The sequence below is a fragment of the Fukomys damarensis genome, unplaced genomic scaffold (assembly GCF_012274545.1).
Source record: "Fukomys damarensis isolate Sample0158 unplaced genomic scaffold, DMR_v1.0_HiC HiC_scaffold_30, whole genome shotgun sequence".
Lineage (NCBI taxonomy): Eukaryota > Metazoa > Chordata > Mammalia > Rodentia > Bathyergidae > Fukomys > Fukomys damarensis.
In genome coordinates, this window is record NW_022900942.1 from 59,669,439 (window position 1) to 59,684,227 (window position 14,789).

General features: G+C 44.3%; 2 protein-coding genes across 2 annotated transcripts in view; one reads left to right on the forward strand and one right to left on the reverse strand.

The window, feature by feature from the left end:
- The window catches only part of Esco1 (establishment of sister chromatid cohesion N-acetyltransferase 1), a 40,995-nt gene extending 38,958 nt beyond the window's left edge, over positions 1-2,037 (forward strand). The window contains exon 11 of the mRNA XM_033757378.1: positions 871-2,037. Coding sequence (XP_033613269.1) covers positions 871-1,018 — 148 coding nt within the window. The 3' untranslated portion in view covers positions 1,019-2,037. The remainder of the gene's footprint in view (positions 1-870) is intronic.
- Positions 2,038-6,194: 4,157 nt separating this feature from the next.
- Positions 6,195-14,789, reverse strand: part of Greb1l (GREB1 like retinoic acid receptor coactivator) — a 124,270-nt gene continuing 115,675 nt past the window's right edge. Inside the window, exons 29-32 of the mRNA XM_033757414.1 lie at positions 13,849-13,990; positions 11,366-11,566; positions 9,205-9,343; positions 6,195-8,221 (exon numbers count right to left, since the gene is read on the reverse strand). Coding sequence (XP_033613305.1) covers positions 8,058-8,221; positions 9,205-9,343; positions 11,366-11,566; positions 13,849-13,990 — 646 coding nt within the window. The 3' untranslated portion in view covers positions 6,195-8,057. The remainder of the gene's footprint in view (positions 8,222-9,204; positions 9,344-11,365; positions 11,567-13,848; positions 13,991-14,789) is intronic.

The window sequence follows — 14,789 nt, forward strand, 5'->3', positions numbered from 1 at the left end:
TTCTTACCCACTGAAGGTCAGTAGTCTTGGCATACATAGCAGATCATTGACCCTAAATATGAAATTTATATCTGGACTCACTTCTTTTCCATTGGTCTTTTTTTGTTGTTTTGTTTTGTTTTTTTGAGGCAGGGTCTCACTATGTAGTTGAGGCTGACCTGGAACTCACTATGTAGACCAGGCTGGTCTCGAACTCACAGCGATTCTCCTGCCTCAGCCTGCTGAGTGCTGGGATTACAGGCGTGAGCCACCGTGCTTGGCTCTACTCAAAATTTTGTTTTTGGATTGTTCATTGCAAGTACATAACAAATACCAGTTGATAATTCAGTATCAGTCTTATATTTGCAACCTTGCTGAACTTATTTATTAGATCTCACGATTATGAATGCTTTAGGATTTTCTGGATTTTTAGGATGGTCATTGCCATCTGCAGAAGAGATGATTTTGTTTCTTTTCAATCTGGATGCCTTTTCTCTTTCCCCATCTAACTGGCCTGGGTGGAACCTCATGTGCTTATAGAGGCGGGAGCAGCCTTACCTTGTTCTCAGTTTGGAGGAACAGTTTTCAGCCTTTCACCATTAACTGTGTTGTTACTTGATTCCCTTGGTTAGTTTCTTCTTATCTTAGTTTTGAGTAGTATTATCATGAAAAGATTTTGAGTCTGTTTCTACACTGTTGCTCTTATTTAAAAATTTTAAAAATTGAAATTATTAATATTTTAGGTCAGTTATTTTAGCAGTCTTTAGGATAACATGTCATTCCTAAAAAGTCTTTGTAGTCAAGATTAATTTGGCAGGTTTTTTTTGCCAATTTTAAAATTAGAAATACTAAATTTTTTTTAACTTTCCATATTCTCTCTTTTTTTAATAGGAGTAACTTTATATATGGCTCATATTTGAGTAAAGAAGAAATTGCTTTCTCAGATCCCACTCCTGATGGAAAACTGTTTGCAACACAGTACTGTGGCACGGGGCAGTTTCTGGTGTATAACTTTATTAATGGACAGAACACCACCTAAAACAGATCTTGCCTGCAGTACTAGAAGACGTCTATTGAAGAGAATGGATTGGTTGCTGACTTTAACCAGGAACTAGGGCCATTTTTATTACAATGAACTCAGGACTGGCGACAACCATGTGGTTGTTCCATTTTCATAAAATTGGAAACAATGCAGTAATAGGTTATTGTTTTGTTTTTTAAAGAAGATATTTTATTATCTTTTACAGAAATTTATGATTGATGTATTTTATCTATAGTTATTTAGACATGTTTACATGCAGCAGATTATTTGTTCATAGTGGACTGAAAACTAATGCAAGGACTATGGTCTCAGTGATAAGTATATTTTGAAGTTCTTAATATGGAAATATGCCAGTGTAGCTTGGTACTGTATTTTTTATATTGATCTGCTGATACCAGTTATAGGTTTAAAGATTGTATTTTCGCAGAGTGGAAACCAGTGTTTTTGAGTTACTTTTGAAGGATGTTGCAGTATTATGTGTTTAGGAATTTGAAGCTAATTCTTAAAAGGCCTGAAGTACACTTTGAAGAAACCCCTACAGAAAAGGAAAGCTGTAAACAGGAGAATTTGGAATAGTGAGCTTTTTCTTCCTTTTCTTTTTCCTGTCCTTAAGCAGAAAGACCGGAAAGGGGATGGAGAACTGAGGCTTTTTCCTTCATGGAGAGCTACAGGTGACTAGAATTATAAAGGGTGCCCTCTGAGTTCCCAGTTTTATTCTGGTTTCAGTTTTAAATTTTTGTTTTTAAATAAATGACAGCTTGGCACAACTGGGGTGTGAACAGATCTCAAAGAGGATTCTAAAACTACGGAATAACTGCAAACTAAATGTGGATGACTTGGTATCTGCTTGTTACTCCTCAGAAATACTGCACTGTGTGTATGCCCTCATTACGGACTTCATTTTGATACTTGTCTGTCTTTCCTAGTGCCCTCTGCTTTTAAAGGGTTTATATACTGAAAAAACTGCTGTGGCCTTTTATGACCTGTATATAAAGTAGAATAAAATAATAAAATACTTGATAGCTTTTACAAAGTGATGTGTTAAGATAATGTTGTATTGTCATTTGTGCTTTTTCAAGGCATTACTTAAGTTTGAGACTTTGAAATATGCTTAAAATATTGGCTTCTTAAAGGTAATTTTCACCAGTTTGCCACAGGATCATTATGTCGGGATCATTAATCTGCAGATGGCAGAATCTTTTATGATTATTTTAGTAATATGGTACTTTTCCAGTCAGAGAAATAAAGGGCAGAACCCATGCATGAGAAATGACCATATCTCCATTGAAAACTGGTTGGAATTTAGGGCCTTGCCTAGGGTTTTATCCCATGTAGATTAATTTGTGGTTTTGTTGTTGTTGTTATTGTTACTATGATTTTGGGTTTCCAAGACAGGGTCTTGTGTATATAGTCCAAGCTAGCCTTGAACTCCCATGGAAGTCAGGCTAGTGGTGAACTTGTTATTTGCCTGTGTCGTACTCCTGAGTATTGGGTCACAGGCTGCACCATCATGCTTGGATATACTTATATTATTTAGAGTGGTGTAAGCTCAGTAGTTTTTGTATGGGCAGAGTAGTAAGGCAGTGTGAGTATTTCCCTTGGATAAACACAACTCCTCAAATTTTACACTGTAGTTTTTTCTCTAAGAATATTACTAGTTGTGTCTCACATTTAGGTATTTGCTGTGTCAGACTCTGTGTTTCGGTAGGCAGCATTTTATTTAAGCATCATGATGGTACTATGAAGATGGATTTACGAGATAAGAATCTGGAATTTCAGTTGAGAGTGGTGGTACACACCTGTAATCCCAGAAGGCTGAGGCAGGAGGATCCCAGGTTTGAGCTCAGCCTGGGCAGTTTAGTGGTTTAGAAGTACTCTTACTCAAAAATATAAAAAGGTTGGGCTGGGGATTTAGTTCAGTGTTTCTGCTGCCTGCCTTACAAGTGCAAGGACCTGAGTTTGATCCCCGGTACAAAAAAAAAATGTGTATATATGTTTTGTTTGTGTGTGTGTGTGTGTGTGTGGGTCTGGGGATGTAGTTCAGTGTGAAGAATCTGGAATTTTGAAGATAGTTAAACTGACTGGGATCATTGGCACACACCTGTGGTCCTAGCTGGGAAGGCTAAGGCAAGTTCTAGGCCAGCCTGAGCAACTCCGCAAACTTCCATTATCAAAGGAGAACTCTATAAAGGGCTGGGACATAGCTTAGCACCCCAGGTTCAGTAGCCGGTACTGCTGAAACAAAACAAAACTATTAATAGTCTGTATAAAAAATGCTAAAACGCTGGACTGAAGCTGTGATGTGGGGATGAAAAATGAGACGGGTCCGCAGTGAAAAGGTGCAGCTGAACCACTGATCGGAATTTGTAGCTGGCCAGAAAAGGACAGCCAGCGGCGTACGAGGTGTCGGGTGAGTGGGAATTTGGGTTTGGGGAAATCCCCGCTTGGGAGTGACCGACGGGCATGCACGGGAACGGGGTGGGGAGGATGGGTGGGAAAGCGCGAGCTCAGTCTGGGGGGCACGCGTGCACTCCACCATGAGCCACGTCCCGGCCCAGTTTGGGTGGGGTTCACATCTGGGGAGAGGGTGCATGGTTGGATGGGTAGGGTTAGGGTTTTGAGAGGTCTGGACTGAGCAGATGTATTGATGAGTTCAGTTACGTGATGCTTCAGAAGAGGGTTCATCCTGGGGTTCGGAGAGGGGCAGTGTGGGAGATGGTGAGCGGGACTCCATCCTGCGAGCATCTCAAAGAAGAGTGCCTGAGAAGGGGTGAGACAGGCAGGTGAGCGAGGAGCTGGAGAAGAGAGTATGGCTGACGCCGAGCCAGCACAGGCAGCCCGGAGCGAGTGCAGCGGTGGTGGAAGAGCCGCCTGTGGGTTGTGGAGGCGGCGGCAGCCACGAGATTAGACCCGCACTGGGGCTAAGCCTCAGAAGAGGGTGGTTCTCTAATTATTAGTATGTTTCTTATTGTTGGTCCATTATGAAAATGTCTAGCACGTAGACATTACAGGGACCACGAGATTTCAGAAGTTACGCCCTTACATGTGTGGACCCTGGTGGTTTTCTTTCAGAAGAGTTATAAAAAGAAATTGACCTATCTACTAAGAGCATGACTATTATAGACAGTTAATGAGTACAGCAGATGGCAGTGGTGTTTTGTCTGGTGGTACTGGGGTTGAATTCAGGCCTCCTGCACTGAGGAACACACCTGTGTTGTGAAGGTTTAAGTCGCCCAAGCTGGGCCCAGACACGGTAATCCTCCTGTCAGCCTCCCAGAGTGCTGCGTTTCCAGGTGTACATATCCACACCTAGCACTGCAGTGATATTTTAATTGTTGTTGCTTATTTGCTGCCCCGCCAGAGACTCATTGCTCTGGATGAAAACAGCTTGTATTGCTGTCTGGCCATAGTTTGCTTAAAGTTAAGACTGCTTCGTTGATTATCTGAGTGCAGACAGACATCTTCTATCCTTTGTAGGCTCCTGAGCTTTCTGGTAAAAAAACCCCAAAACAAAAATAAAAAGGAAAGAGTTCTTTAGGACTATGCAACAGAATGGTTGAAAACAACTTGTTGGTGTTGCCTTTTCTTTCTTACAGCTTATTTCCTCTGTCATTGCGTTGTAGTCACTGAAATAGATACTTTAGCTCAGGGAATTAATTATGTGAGGGACTTTTCTTTGATTGCTGCAGTCGTGTTTAGTGATGGCTTTTTCTGTGAGCTCAGGGCTTCAGTTGTAGCAGGATTCTCCGAAGCCCACAGGAAGCTGAAGGGCCAGTCTCCTGTCTAAAGAGAAGCCCGAAGAACAGTTGTTCCTGGATGTTACTCCAGGCTTGAGTGGTTGAAGGTGAGTATCAGCCATGCATCTGCAGCTCTCTGGGGCAGCTGTTCTGACTGGAGCAGAACACTGGCATTCAGTTTTCCTCAGTTCATCCTCAGACTTAGAAATACTTCCTGCCCTTCTTGAGGTAAGAGCTGGGGGGCTTCGGCCTAGAAGAAAGTGTGTTCTGTGTCAAGTTCTATTATTACTCTGTGTATTACAGCTAAAAAGGTATTTTTCTTTTATTTTCAAGAGTTGGTAAAATTAGTGGAGTTTGGAAATAAATGGAAAGTTAACAGTGACAACTTGCATTCTACTACATAGTTCGAGCAACCCAAAGTTGTGTTTCGGAACAGGATAATAAAGTGAGTATGGTTGTCATCTACCAAATAAAAGAATGGGGTGCACCACGAGTGTATCTCATAACTAGTAATTTCTAGACTGGTCATCTGTAATTTTGTGGGTGGAAATCTGCAAATGAGTCTGTAGATTTATGTGTATCTGCTTTGTATAAGCTCCACATTTTTGTTTGTTCAACAGATACTTAGCACTGGGCTGGGATTTAGCTCAGTGGTTCTGCCATCTGCCTTGCAAGTTCAAGGTCCCAGGTATCAACAAAGAAACAATCCCTTAGCACTTTCTTGACTGCTGTGCCGAGTAAGCAAGCTCTCAGAGCCATCCAACCTATGGTAAGGGAACTTGCAGCCTTTCTTGGGCATTGTTGGAGTCAGAAAACTCATTGCATTTAGTTGAAAGAAAGCATACTTTTGGGGGAGGTGGGGGATGAGAAAGAATTTTAATACATTCACCAAATTAAATGAAAGGACAAGAACATACTGTTGACACAAGACAACTTTAAATCATAAACAAAATGTGAGGTAGACTGACTAGTGAAATTCACCAAATTTTGGTTAAGAAAGCTTTACAGTAATAAAATAAGAGGTGCTCCCTTTTCTAAAGTCACAAAAAGCAGTTGCATAAATTACAGCCAAAACAACTTGACTACAACAATTCTCGTTCTAACCTTTAGTTTACATTCAGTATTAACCTGTGTGAAGTGGTACACGTGCTGCGGTGCAGCAGGTCTCCAGGCAAGTTACTGTGCAGGCCTCGGGAATCCATCTGGCCCACGTTAGTGTCTAAAGGGTAGAAAAGCCTAACAGAACACACTGAGACACATTAACAGACCATGGCGTCCTCTGCTTGTGCAATTTTATCCTTCAAGAGGACTTCACGTTCTCTGAAGAATGACGTTGATAAAATGATTTAAAAAGACCCAAACCTTAGTAGGATAGGGTTTGGAAAGAACAGGAAGGCCGGTGTAAGTTTCCCCATTATTGGGTGATGGCCTTTTGGTTTTCTTCTGGCATTTCTCTTTCACAGAATTGGATGGTACTGAGCTCGTGATCATGGGAGTTTTCCAAGTACAGCCCTAAGACGGAGTACCTGCATCTAAAGTAACTTTTAAGAAATGTTCTTTAGACTGAAATGATAAAGCCCAAAGAAATGCTTGAGAAGCCATCTGCCCCGGGAACAACTGTTTGAGACTTCAAGTATTTTATTTCCTCTATATAGTTAATGTCGGAATATTGCACAAACAGTGGAATGCTCGATATCACCTGCATCAGGCCCTTTTAACAAGATGGGACATGTGAAATACATTCATACCTAAACCCCACTGTTCAGAATGTACCTCTCTGCCAAAAATTTAGCTGCACTAAAACGGAGTAGTTTTAAAGCATATGTAAGGCAGATCCTCTTTGAAGGACAATTAAAAATAAGGTTAAAAGAAATTGTTCATTTCAAAATACATTTAAAGCATCATAAGTAGCTATAATAAAACCAAGAGATCTGCAGTCTATTTTGTCTTAATACATTCCATCTTTTCACTAGATTTAAACTCCTTGTTACAAAGATAATAAAGCTGGTCAGTTCATACTATTTGTCCTCAGCAAATGCAGGCTTTGTAGGCCTTTCAGTAGTTTTGCAAGACAGATTCAAGTATTAAGTGGGGATAAAGTGATACATACGGGCTAATGAGAAAATCTCAGATTGTTTGAGAACAAGAACCAGAGTGATGTAAGTATAAACTTCAGTGGACTGTTTCAGAATGCTTTGTAAAAATCTGGTTTTGATTACAGTATTTGATGAGAAACCCATAGAAATTTAGCACACTACTGTTGGTTCTGATTAGATACCACCTCCTGACTTGATACAGTCAAGAAGACTCCCTTAAGCATCACCAAAAAGTCAGCGGTGGAAGGACCAGTTCTCTAAGGCTGTGTTGTCCACGTACGGCAGCTAACAGTCTGTCTTTTAAAGGAAGCTCTGCCCGAGTCCCTGACAAACGACTTAGCTCTACTCCACAGCGGAACCTCGGCCTGGCATTGCTGGTGCCAGCTGTTCACTTCCAGCCAGAGCAGGGTGTGTGCGGGTTAACTGCCAGGAGTGTCTGAAGTGGCCCAACTGTCGCACTTAATCAGGTTCCACATTCTTGTAGACGTGGTGTGCTTAAGGACTGGAAACGGTTTTAAGGAACGGGCAAGCAAAGGAAATTAAGCTAGGAGGAGCCTCATAAATGCAGTAACGCCTGCTCTGCATTTACTGATTTGTTTGTTCAATTTTAGTAGTAAACTTTTAACTCCTGTGGAAATTTTGCCAAAAGTTTCAACACATAAGATTATAAATTTTAAACTAACACTGCACAGAAAGACAAAGCTACTTCTTTTTTAAATACAAATATCTTCTACATTCTATCATTTCAGACCCCTGAGTAATACTGTACCAAAGTACAGATCTGAAGAGAAACTGAGGGCTCAGGCCTCAAACATTAATCTTCAGTTGTCTACACCAGTGGTGCGACTTTCACGTGACACATTCAAGCTAGCTAATGCTGACAGTTTCCCCAGCTTAATGTAGTAGAATATCAATGCGGACTCCACGTGTGTTCTCCGCGCCCGTCTTCTCAGGTTCCCACAGGCAGGACCACGTCTTCACCGCGTAACTGGTGAAGTTCACCTTAACCAAAGGCCCGCAACTGGACCTGAAGGACTGATGTCCCCAGAGACCTGGGTCACATTTGGGGAGTTCTTTGGAGAGTAGACAAATAATGTTGCACTTTGCTCCACAGTGATTGTACTTTAAAGAAAAAAAAATCCCCAGCTGTTTCTGTTCCACCCCACCTCACCATCCCTGGGCTGGTTTTGGTTTCCTCAGGTCTCACACATGGCGTCCAGTAAGGAAGTAGAGAGGCTTGTCTTCGCTGCTGTTTGCAGTCTGAAACTCATCCCGGAGGCGGAACTGCCACTCATCCTCTAGCTCTAAGCGGACAATTGTTTGGCGTAAGGAGCTTCTGTCTTGGCAGATGACACACAGGGTAGCACCTTCCAGAAAAAGGCAGAAATGTGTCTTAGGGGCTGGGGCTGCAAGGGGACCCTGGCCTGACCAGCTCTGTCTGACTCAGTCCCAAGCTGACACCTGTGAGGACCCTGCTTAGGTAAGACACCATCAGAATTGTTCACTTTATTATTTGGGGGTCAGCAGTTTTACATCTTGAAGGGTTTGAAAGAGTGTGCCCTGAGAAATTTCAACCACAGCCCCACTTGCCTGTGGTGACCAGTGGCTTCTCGTGTGTCCCTGGGACAAGGTCCCTGTACGTTACCACTTGGGACCGAGCAGTTCTGTGTGGGGCAGAGGGCTGGACTGCGCCGTGTGTGTGAGCTTCCAGCCCATCCTGAGGTCGCCAGTGCACCCCGGTGACAGCACTGTCCACCCACCTCGGAGATGACTTCCCCAGCCTCGTGCTGTGCCTTCACTGACTGTAAAGGTCATCTTGGCACAATTACATGTGATGTTTAATCTGCAGTCTGTTCTGAGGTAAATTTAGTAACTCTTTGTATGATGTTTTATCTGTCGAAATAACTATAGTTTTTATTTCAGACCCGTAACTAAGGGCTTATGCCTGGGGACACAGTTACACAAATTGATTGCAATTGATTTCTGTCCCAGGCAGTCCACTGCATTCACATTACTGTGTACGGTGGTTACATAAACTAGAGAATAAGAGAAATATTCTAAAATTAGGGGCAGAAGCCCCTATACTATGGTCACAAATCTGTATGTTCACCTGCATGTAGTATAACAGTGGCTTGGTTGTCTCCTCTCTAATTGCAAAGTTTATTTGTTTAATTTCTACAAGTCATGCCCCCCCTTTCTAATTATGGAGGTCACTGGCTTTGGTTTACAATTAGGGTTATTGGTCAAAATCAGTATTAAAGGACTTTTATTTGTGATGTTTCAACTCTGAATTTTTTTCTAGTAGGAACCAGTAATGTTGACATGAATCAAGATACTAAATTTGGTTTACCTTTTAGAAACTTAAATTTCTTAAGAAGATCAGCACCTACAAAAGAGTCACAAAGGTACAAGAGAAGTCCACTAAAAAACACCCCGTCACAGTTGACATTGCTGGAGTGTGGTCTGGAGCTGACGTAGCAAATGGCCACCTGCAAGCAGAGACAGCGAGGTCAGCCGGGCAGCGGCTGCTCCCAGTGCGGCACAGCCCTGCTCCCTCTGTGGGGCAGGGCCAGGCCGCAGCTCCCTGTGAGAAACTGAATCTTTTTTTTACTTTGCCAAAGGGCTATTTTTCATGGGGAAGAAATGAAACTAATATTTAGAAACAACAGCCCCTCTAAGAGTGTAGCATTTAAAGAAAACAACCCTTCCTTTAGGAACGCATACCTTAGGAAAGATGATGTGTTCAGATTACCTTACTGATGGGAATAAAATACTTTAGAATCAGCTTTTCATCTAGCTGTATTTAACTTTTCAATTGGATAGAAGCTTCAAACAGCATGGATTTAAGCTGTTTGCTCTTTATGGCTTCTGTATACAGAAGGTAAGTGACAGAGGCCCCAGGAAGAGAATAAAGCAGTGGAGTTAGGGTGGGATGGTGAGAGGTGCTGGCCAGCTGGCTTGGGCTCCGTGGCTGTGCCCTGAACAGCGTACAGTCCTCTGTTCTGTGCCTGTGTTACTCCCCTGTGGAGGTCATGGTAGTCCCTCTTCGGGTCTGAGTGGGAATTAAAGGATTCATGCACACCCTTAGTAAGTAGTCAGTGTTAGCTGTTCCTAGAATGAGACGGTGTTCTCTAATGCTGGGAGCCCTGTGCTCTAGGGTAGTGGCATTGGCAGCCCTGGGTTACAGGTCTGATGTACGCAGATAGTAGCAAAAGCGCCATTACATCCGATGCCTTTTGCCTCTGAAAGTGTACAGGTAATGGCCCAGCTCAGTGTAATTATCGATACATCATAAAAGTGGGAATGCAAAATATTGACACTTGAATCTTAATATTGCACTTGATATGTTGAGTGTGTTTGGACGTGTATGTCTGACAGTACACACGAAGTGGCAAACTGAAAAGGAGAGGGCCAGGGTTTTAGCTCAGTGGTTCCACCCGCTGCCTTGCAAGTGAAGGACCAGAGTTTGATCCCTGGTGCAAAAAAAAAACAAACCTAGGAGATGAAATGCACTGAAATATTTTGTTCCTTTTACAAGTGATTTTACTTCTTTTTATACTACTTTTATTTTGTTTATTGTTGTTTTGGTTTCACCATTTATGTAGTTCAGGCTGGCCTTGAATTTGTAATACTCCAGGCTCAGTCTCCCAAGTGCTGGGATTATAGTGAGCCACCACACGTGGCTCCATTTTTTTTTTTTAATTTTTTTTTAGTTTTGGTTTTTTGAGACAGGGTCTCACTGTATAGTTGAGACTGACCTGGACCTCACTATGTAGCCCAGGCTGGTCTCGAACTCCCAGCGATCCTCCTGCCTCAGCCTCCCGAGTGCTGGGATTACAGGTGTGCGCCACCACACCCGGCCCCATTTTTTTATTTTTAAAGATTCAAGTGTGGTGTGGTAGCAAGTGCCTGTAATACCAGCACCTAAAAGCCTGAGGCAGGAGGATCCCCAGGAGTTGAGGCCAACCTGAACTACATAGCGAGACCCTGTCCTAAGGAGGACGTACAGTACATTAATGGAGATAATGTAGATAAAGTCCTAAAGTATAATCCCAAGGAAGCTTAATGGCAGAAATCTAGAAGTGCAAGTGGCAGTTAACAAAATAAAAACTTAAAACTGGTGAAGAACTCAGGAGCCCAGAGCGGGGAGGTGGAGGAATGCCAGGTGGGAAGGGCATGAAGGCCGCTTTGCTTCTCTGCTGTGTGGGGACACTGTGTCCTTGGAAGAGCCGTGGTCTGGGGAGGGGAGCCCTGCACTTACAGGACAGCGACACGGATGCCGGGACAGGTGGCCTTGAGCAGGTGCTGCCATGCAGGTCACGAAGGCAGGCGTCTCGGGATCTAAGTGGGGCATGGTCACTGCTCATTTAGCACAGGTGAGACAGGCTCTGTGTGACCCTTTCCATGGTGCGTCATACACGCCCTCTGTCACTGTTTACACGTGCAAACCAAGCTAATGTGGAAAGAAATGGGCAGCTGTCGGTGAGCACAGCGCCAACCACCACCTTTACCTCCTGTCCGATGTTAAGGTAGCAGTCGATGGCCAGTACGGGGCTCTTGAAGTTATGGATGGCTTTGGGGAAAAGTTTGTACGCGGCGTGCTGCAGGAACTTCTCCAGGAGAAACTGTGCCGGGGCTGCCAGCAGCGTGTGCTCACTGTCTGGAGCACAGACGTACTGAAGGGGCAGGACGGGTGCTGAGCTCTCGGACACCTGCAGTGAGAGCCGGATAGAGCGTGGGGAAGCTGTGCCTGGCGCGGCCCTGGATTGTTCCACGCAGGTCCCAGGGCTGTGTTCCAAGACCCCAGGGATGCCTGAACTCATACGTTGTACTGGCCTTCTGCTGACTATTTTCTCATTAGGGACAGTAAGAGACAGAACAGTGTAGCGCTACTTTGTGGTAACAGTGATGTGAGTGTGGTCTCTGTAGAGTTGAGGCTGTGAATATTTTCAGGCTGTGGCTGACCTTGGATACTTGGATAATTAGAATCACAAGTAAGGGGAACTACTGCATTGGTAACAAACAGTGCAGTGATAAACCATTTGGCAGTGTGTCATTCATTTTTGGCCCTTCATTTCCCTCCTTTGGGAATGAATGACACAACAGTTTTTAACCTAAGTTATAGATAAAATGGGAAAGTGGGAAGTAGGCTTTTTTGAAAGTAAGGTCCGGCAGGAAGGCTACTGTGGCCTTGTGTGTATGGGTTGGTTCCAATCTCATTCCAACCCCCATCCCCAGAGGAAGGTTCCTAAGCCCCTGGTCGTTCTTGCTGCTAAGAGTGACCAGATGTCAGGAAATCTCTAGAGAGACAGTGGCCCGTAGAATTCTCTTTACAGGGTATGGTCTGTATTCCTATCTTAAAAAATCTGGAGAGGACCAGGCAATCGTTTAGAGTTCCATGTTTCCTCGGGCATTACATACGAAACCTTGCTGTGAAGTACGCCATCTCAGAGCCGACGCTCTGATGGAGGGGTTACTGCTGAAGTCTGCACAGAGTTTCACTGAATGGCCAGAACTTGTGCTGAGGTTCTAGGTGAGTCTTTGGAAATAGAAACAAAACTGCACAGTTGACATTAAAACTCCCTTGGGGGCAGGGATTTAGCTCATTGTTTCCACCACCTGCTTTGCAAGCTCAAGGTCCCGAGTTTGACAAACAAACCAAAAAACTCCTTGGGCTTTGTGTGATGGTTTATGCCTGTAACCCCAGCTACTGAGGAGGCTAAGGCAGGAGGATCACAAGTTTGAGGCCAGCCTAAGCAACTGAGAGACATTCTATCTTAAATAAAAAGTAAATAAAATTTTAGAAGGGCTGAGGGTGCAGCTCAGTGGCAGAGCACTTGCATGACATTCCTAAGGCCTGGGTTCAACTCCCAATACCCCCTGCCCCCAACACGCACGCACGCAGGCAGGCACACCAAAAATCCCCCTTGGGCTACTTCTCTTTTTAGTAGGAATTGCTTAATGCCAGTTTCTGGTAACAAAGATACAGTGTTCATAAAAATTACTGGACCTTCACACCAGCCGAGGCTGATTATGGGTCTCTGAGCCCTGAAAATTGAGAGCTGCTTTGCCATTCTGAACGCCGCACCCAGCAGCAGTGGCTCTGGCAGTCGCCGTGCCATAAAAGTGAATATATCAAATCACACTGTAAACGCTATGGATACTGTTTCAATTACCAAGAGAAAAAAGTGAAAGCCTGTGAATATTTAAAAAAAAAATTGACAGGGCAGCCCACTTTTCCGTTTCCCCTCTGTCTCTCCTGGATGGAAACTTATTTTCAATAAATTTTTCCTGGTCTTAAATTTTTTTTTTAACCTAAGACCAAGTTCTATAAAGAGCACCATGCTAAAAAAAAATGAATGAAAAAGTCTGTCAGATGGATGAAGAGCAAATCACCCAGTGAAAGCCATGAAGACTGCGCAGGAAGCAGGACCTGCCCGTCTGCTGGACAGAGAAGTGGAGTCGGGAGCAAAACTGCTTCCCCACTTTCCAGTGGGATTAAACGAAAATGAAGAGAAGGCAGGAAATGGCAAGTCCCTCTGCCTAAAGTGCGTGCCGAGGGAGAAACAGGTACTGACTGTTACTTGGACAGGGAGGAGGAAAAAGAAGGCCCAAAAGAGATGGTAACTGGAGATGGCTTTGTAAGGAGCGCTCTCCAGAAGGCCCAGGTGACACATTGTGAACTGAAGGGGTCGTCGCCTGCCTTCCAGGACCACTCCAGCTGTGGCTGTCAGCACGGAAGGTGCGGCCACCGAGTGAGCGTGAGCGACACAGGCACGAGTGCGTTCTTCCTCTTGTGGCAGTTGTATACAATTACTGCCGGCCACAGACCTCTCAGGAAAACTGCCCAACTGTGATGCTTCTCACTGCTACCAGACAGCCTTGCGAACTATAGTCATCACGAGAACTATTAAACTAAAAAACGTTGAAGTGGCCCAGTTAAAAAAAAATCGGTACCTATTTTGAGCAGTAGCATCAAGCTTGCAGGACTTACCATGATCTTTGGTTTAATGATAAAGTCCCTCTGCCCGCCAACCTGAACGTGTTTCTTCATGAGACTGAAGTTGTTGAAGCGGCAAATGAGCAGGCCACTGCTGTTTGTTCTCAGGTTAAAGTCCACATCTTCACAGAAATACCTACAACACAACACCGTGAAGGGTTTCTTTGCCTGTCACAGCTGACAACGGCACCAGAGACTGTGACAGCTGTTAGGAGAGACCCCCAAATAATTGACCTTGCCCTGGTGGAGCTGGCTCTTGGCGCCGAATTGTCAGGCATCCTGATTACAACGGTGCAGCCATTAACAGAAGTAGAAAGTGATTTCTGTCCCACACGTGCACAGGGTTCTAGGTGTCCTGTGCTTGAAAGTCTGGCTGTACACTGGACAAAGCAGCGGCCATGTTCCCTACATGGACGGAAGAGGGACTTCACACCTCTTCACGTCTGTGAATGTGCCCCACTGACACTTTTCAGGAGTAAGGATGGGGTTTCTTCAGGAGGCACGGCCAAGCCAGCCTACTCGGCCCCATCTGCCTCTGCCTGCCTGACGGGATCGAGCTCTCCCGGCCTTGCATGGGGGGAAGTGGTTTGCTGGAGTTCTGAAGGGGAATAGGGCTTAGCCTTATTTGTGAGTCCACACAGATTTGTATTGACTCAACCATTTTTGTGTCTCTCAGTTTTGCTGGATAATGTAGCTAACACGTCTAAGGATCTCACAGTTAACATTTATTAGTAAGGGTCTACGTAGGTCAGTGATGGGGAACCTGTGACATGTGTGCCAGACCTGGCTGTTTATTATTGAAAGCTCCGTCTGGGCATGATGGCGCACACCTGTAATCCCAGCACTCAGGAGGCTGAAGCAGGAGGATCGCTGAGTTCGAGACCAGCCTGGGCTACATGAGTCCCAGATCAGTCTCAACTACCTAGTGAGACACT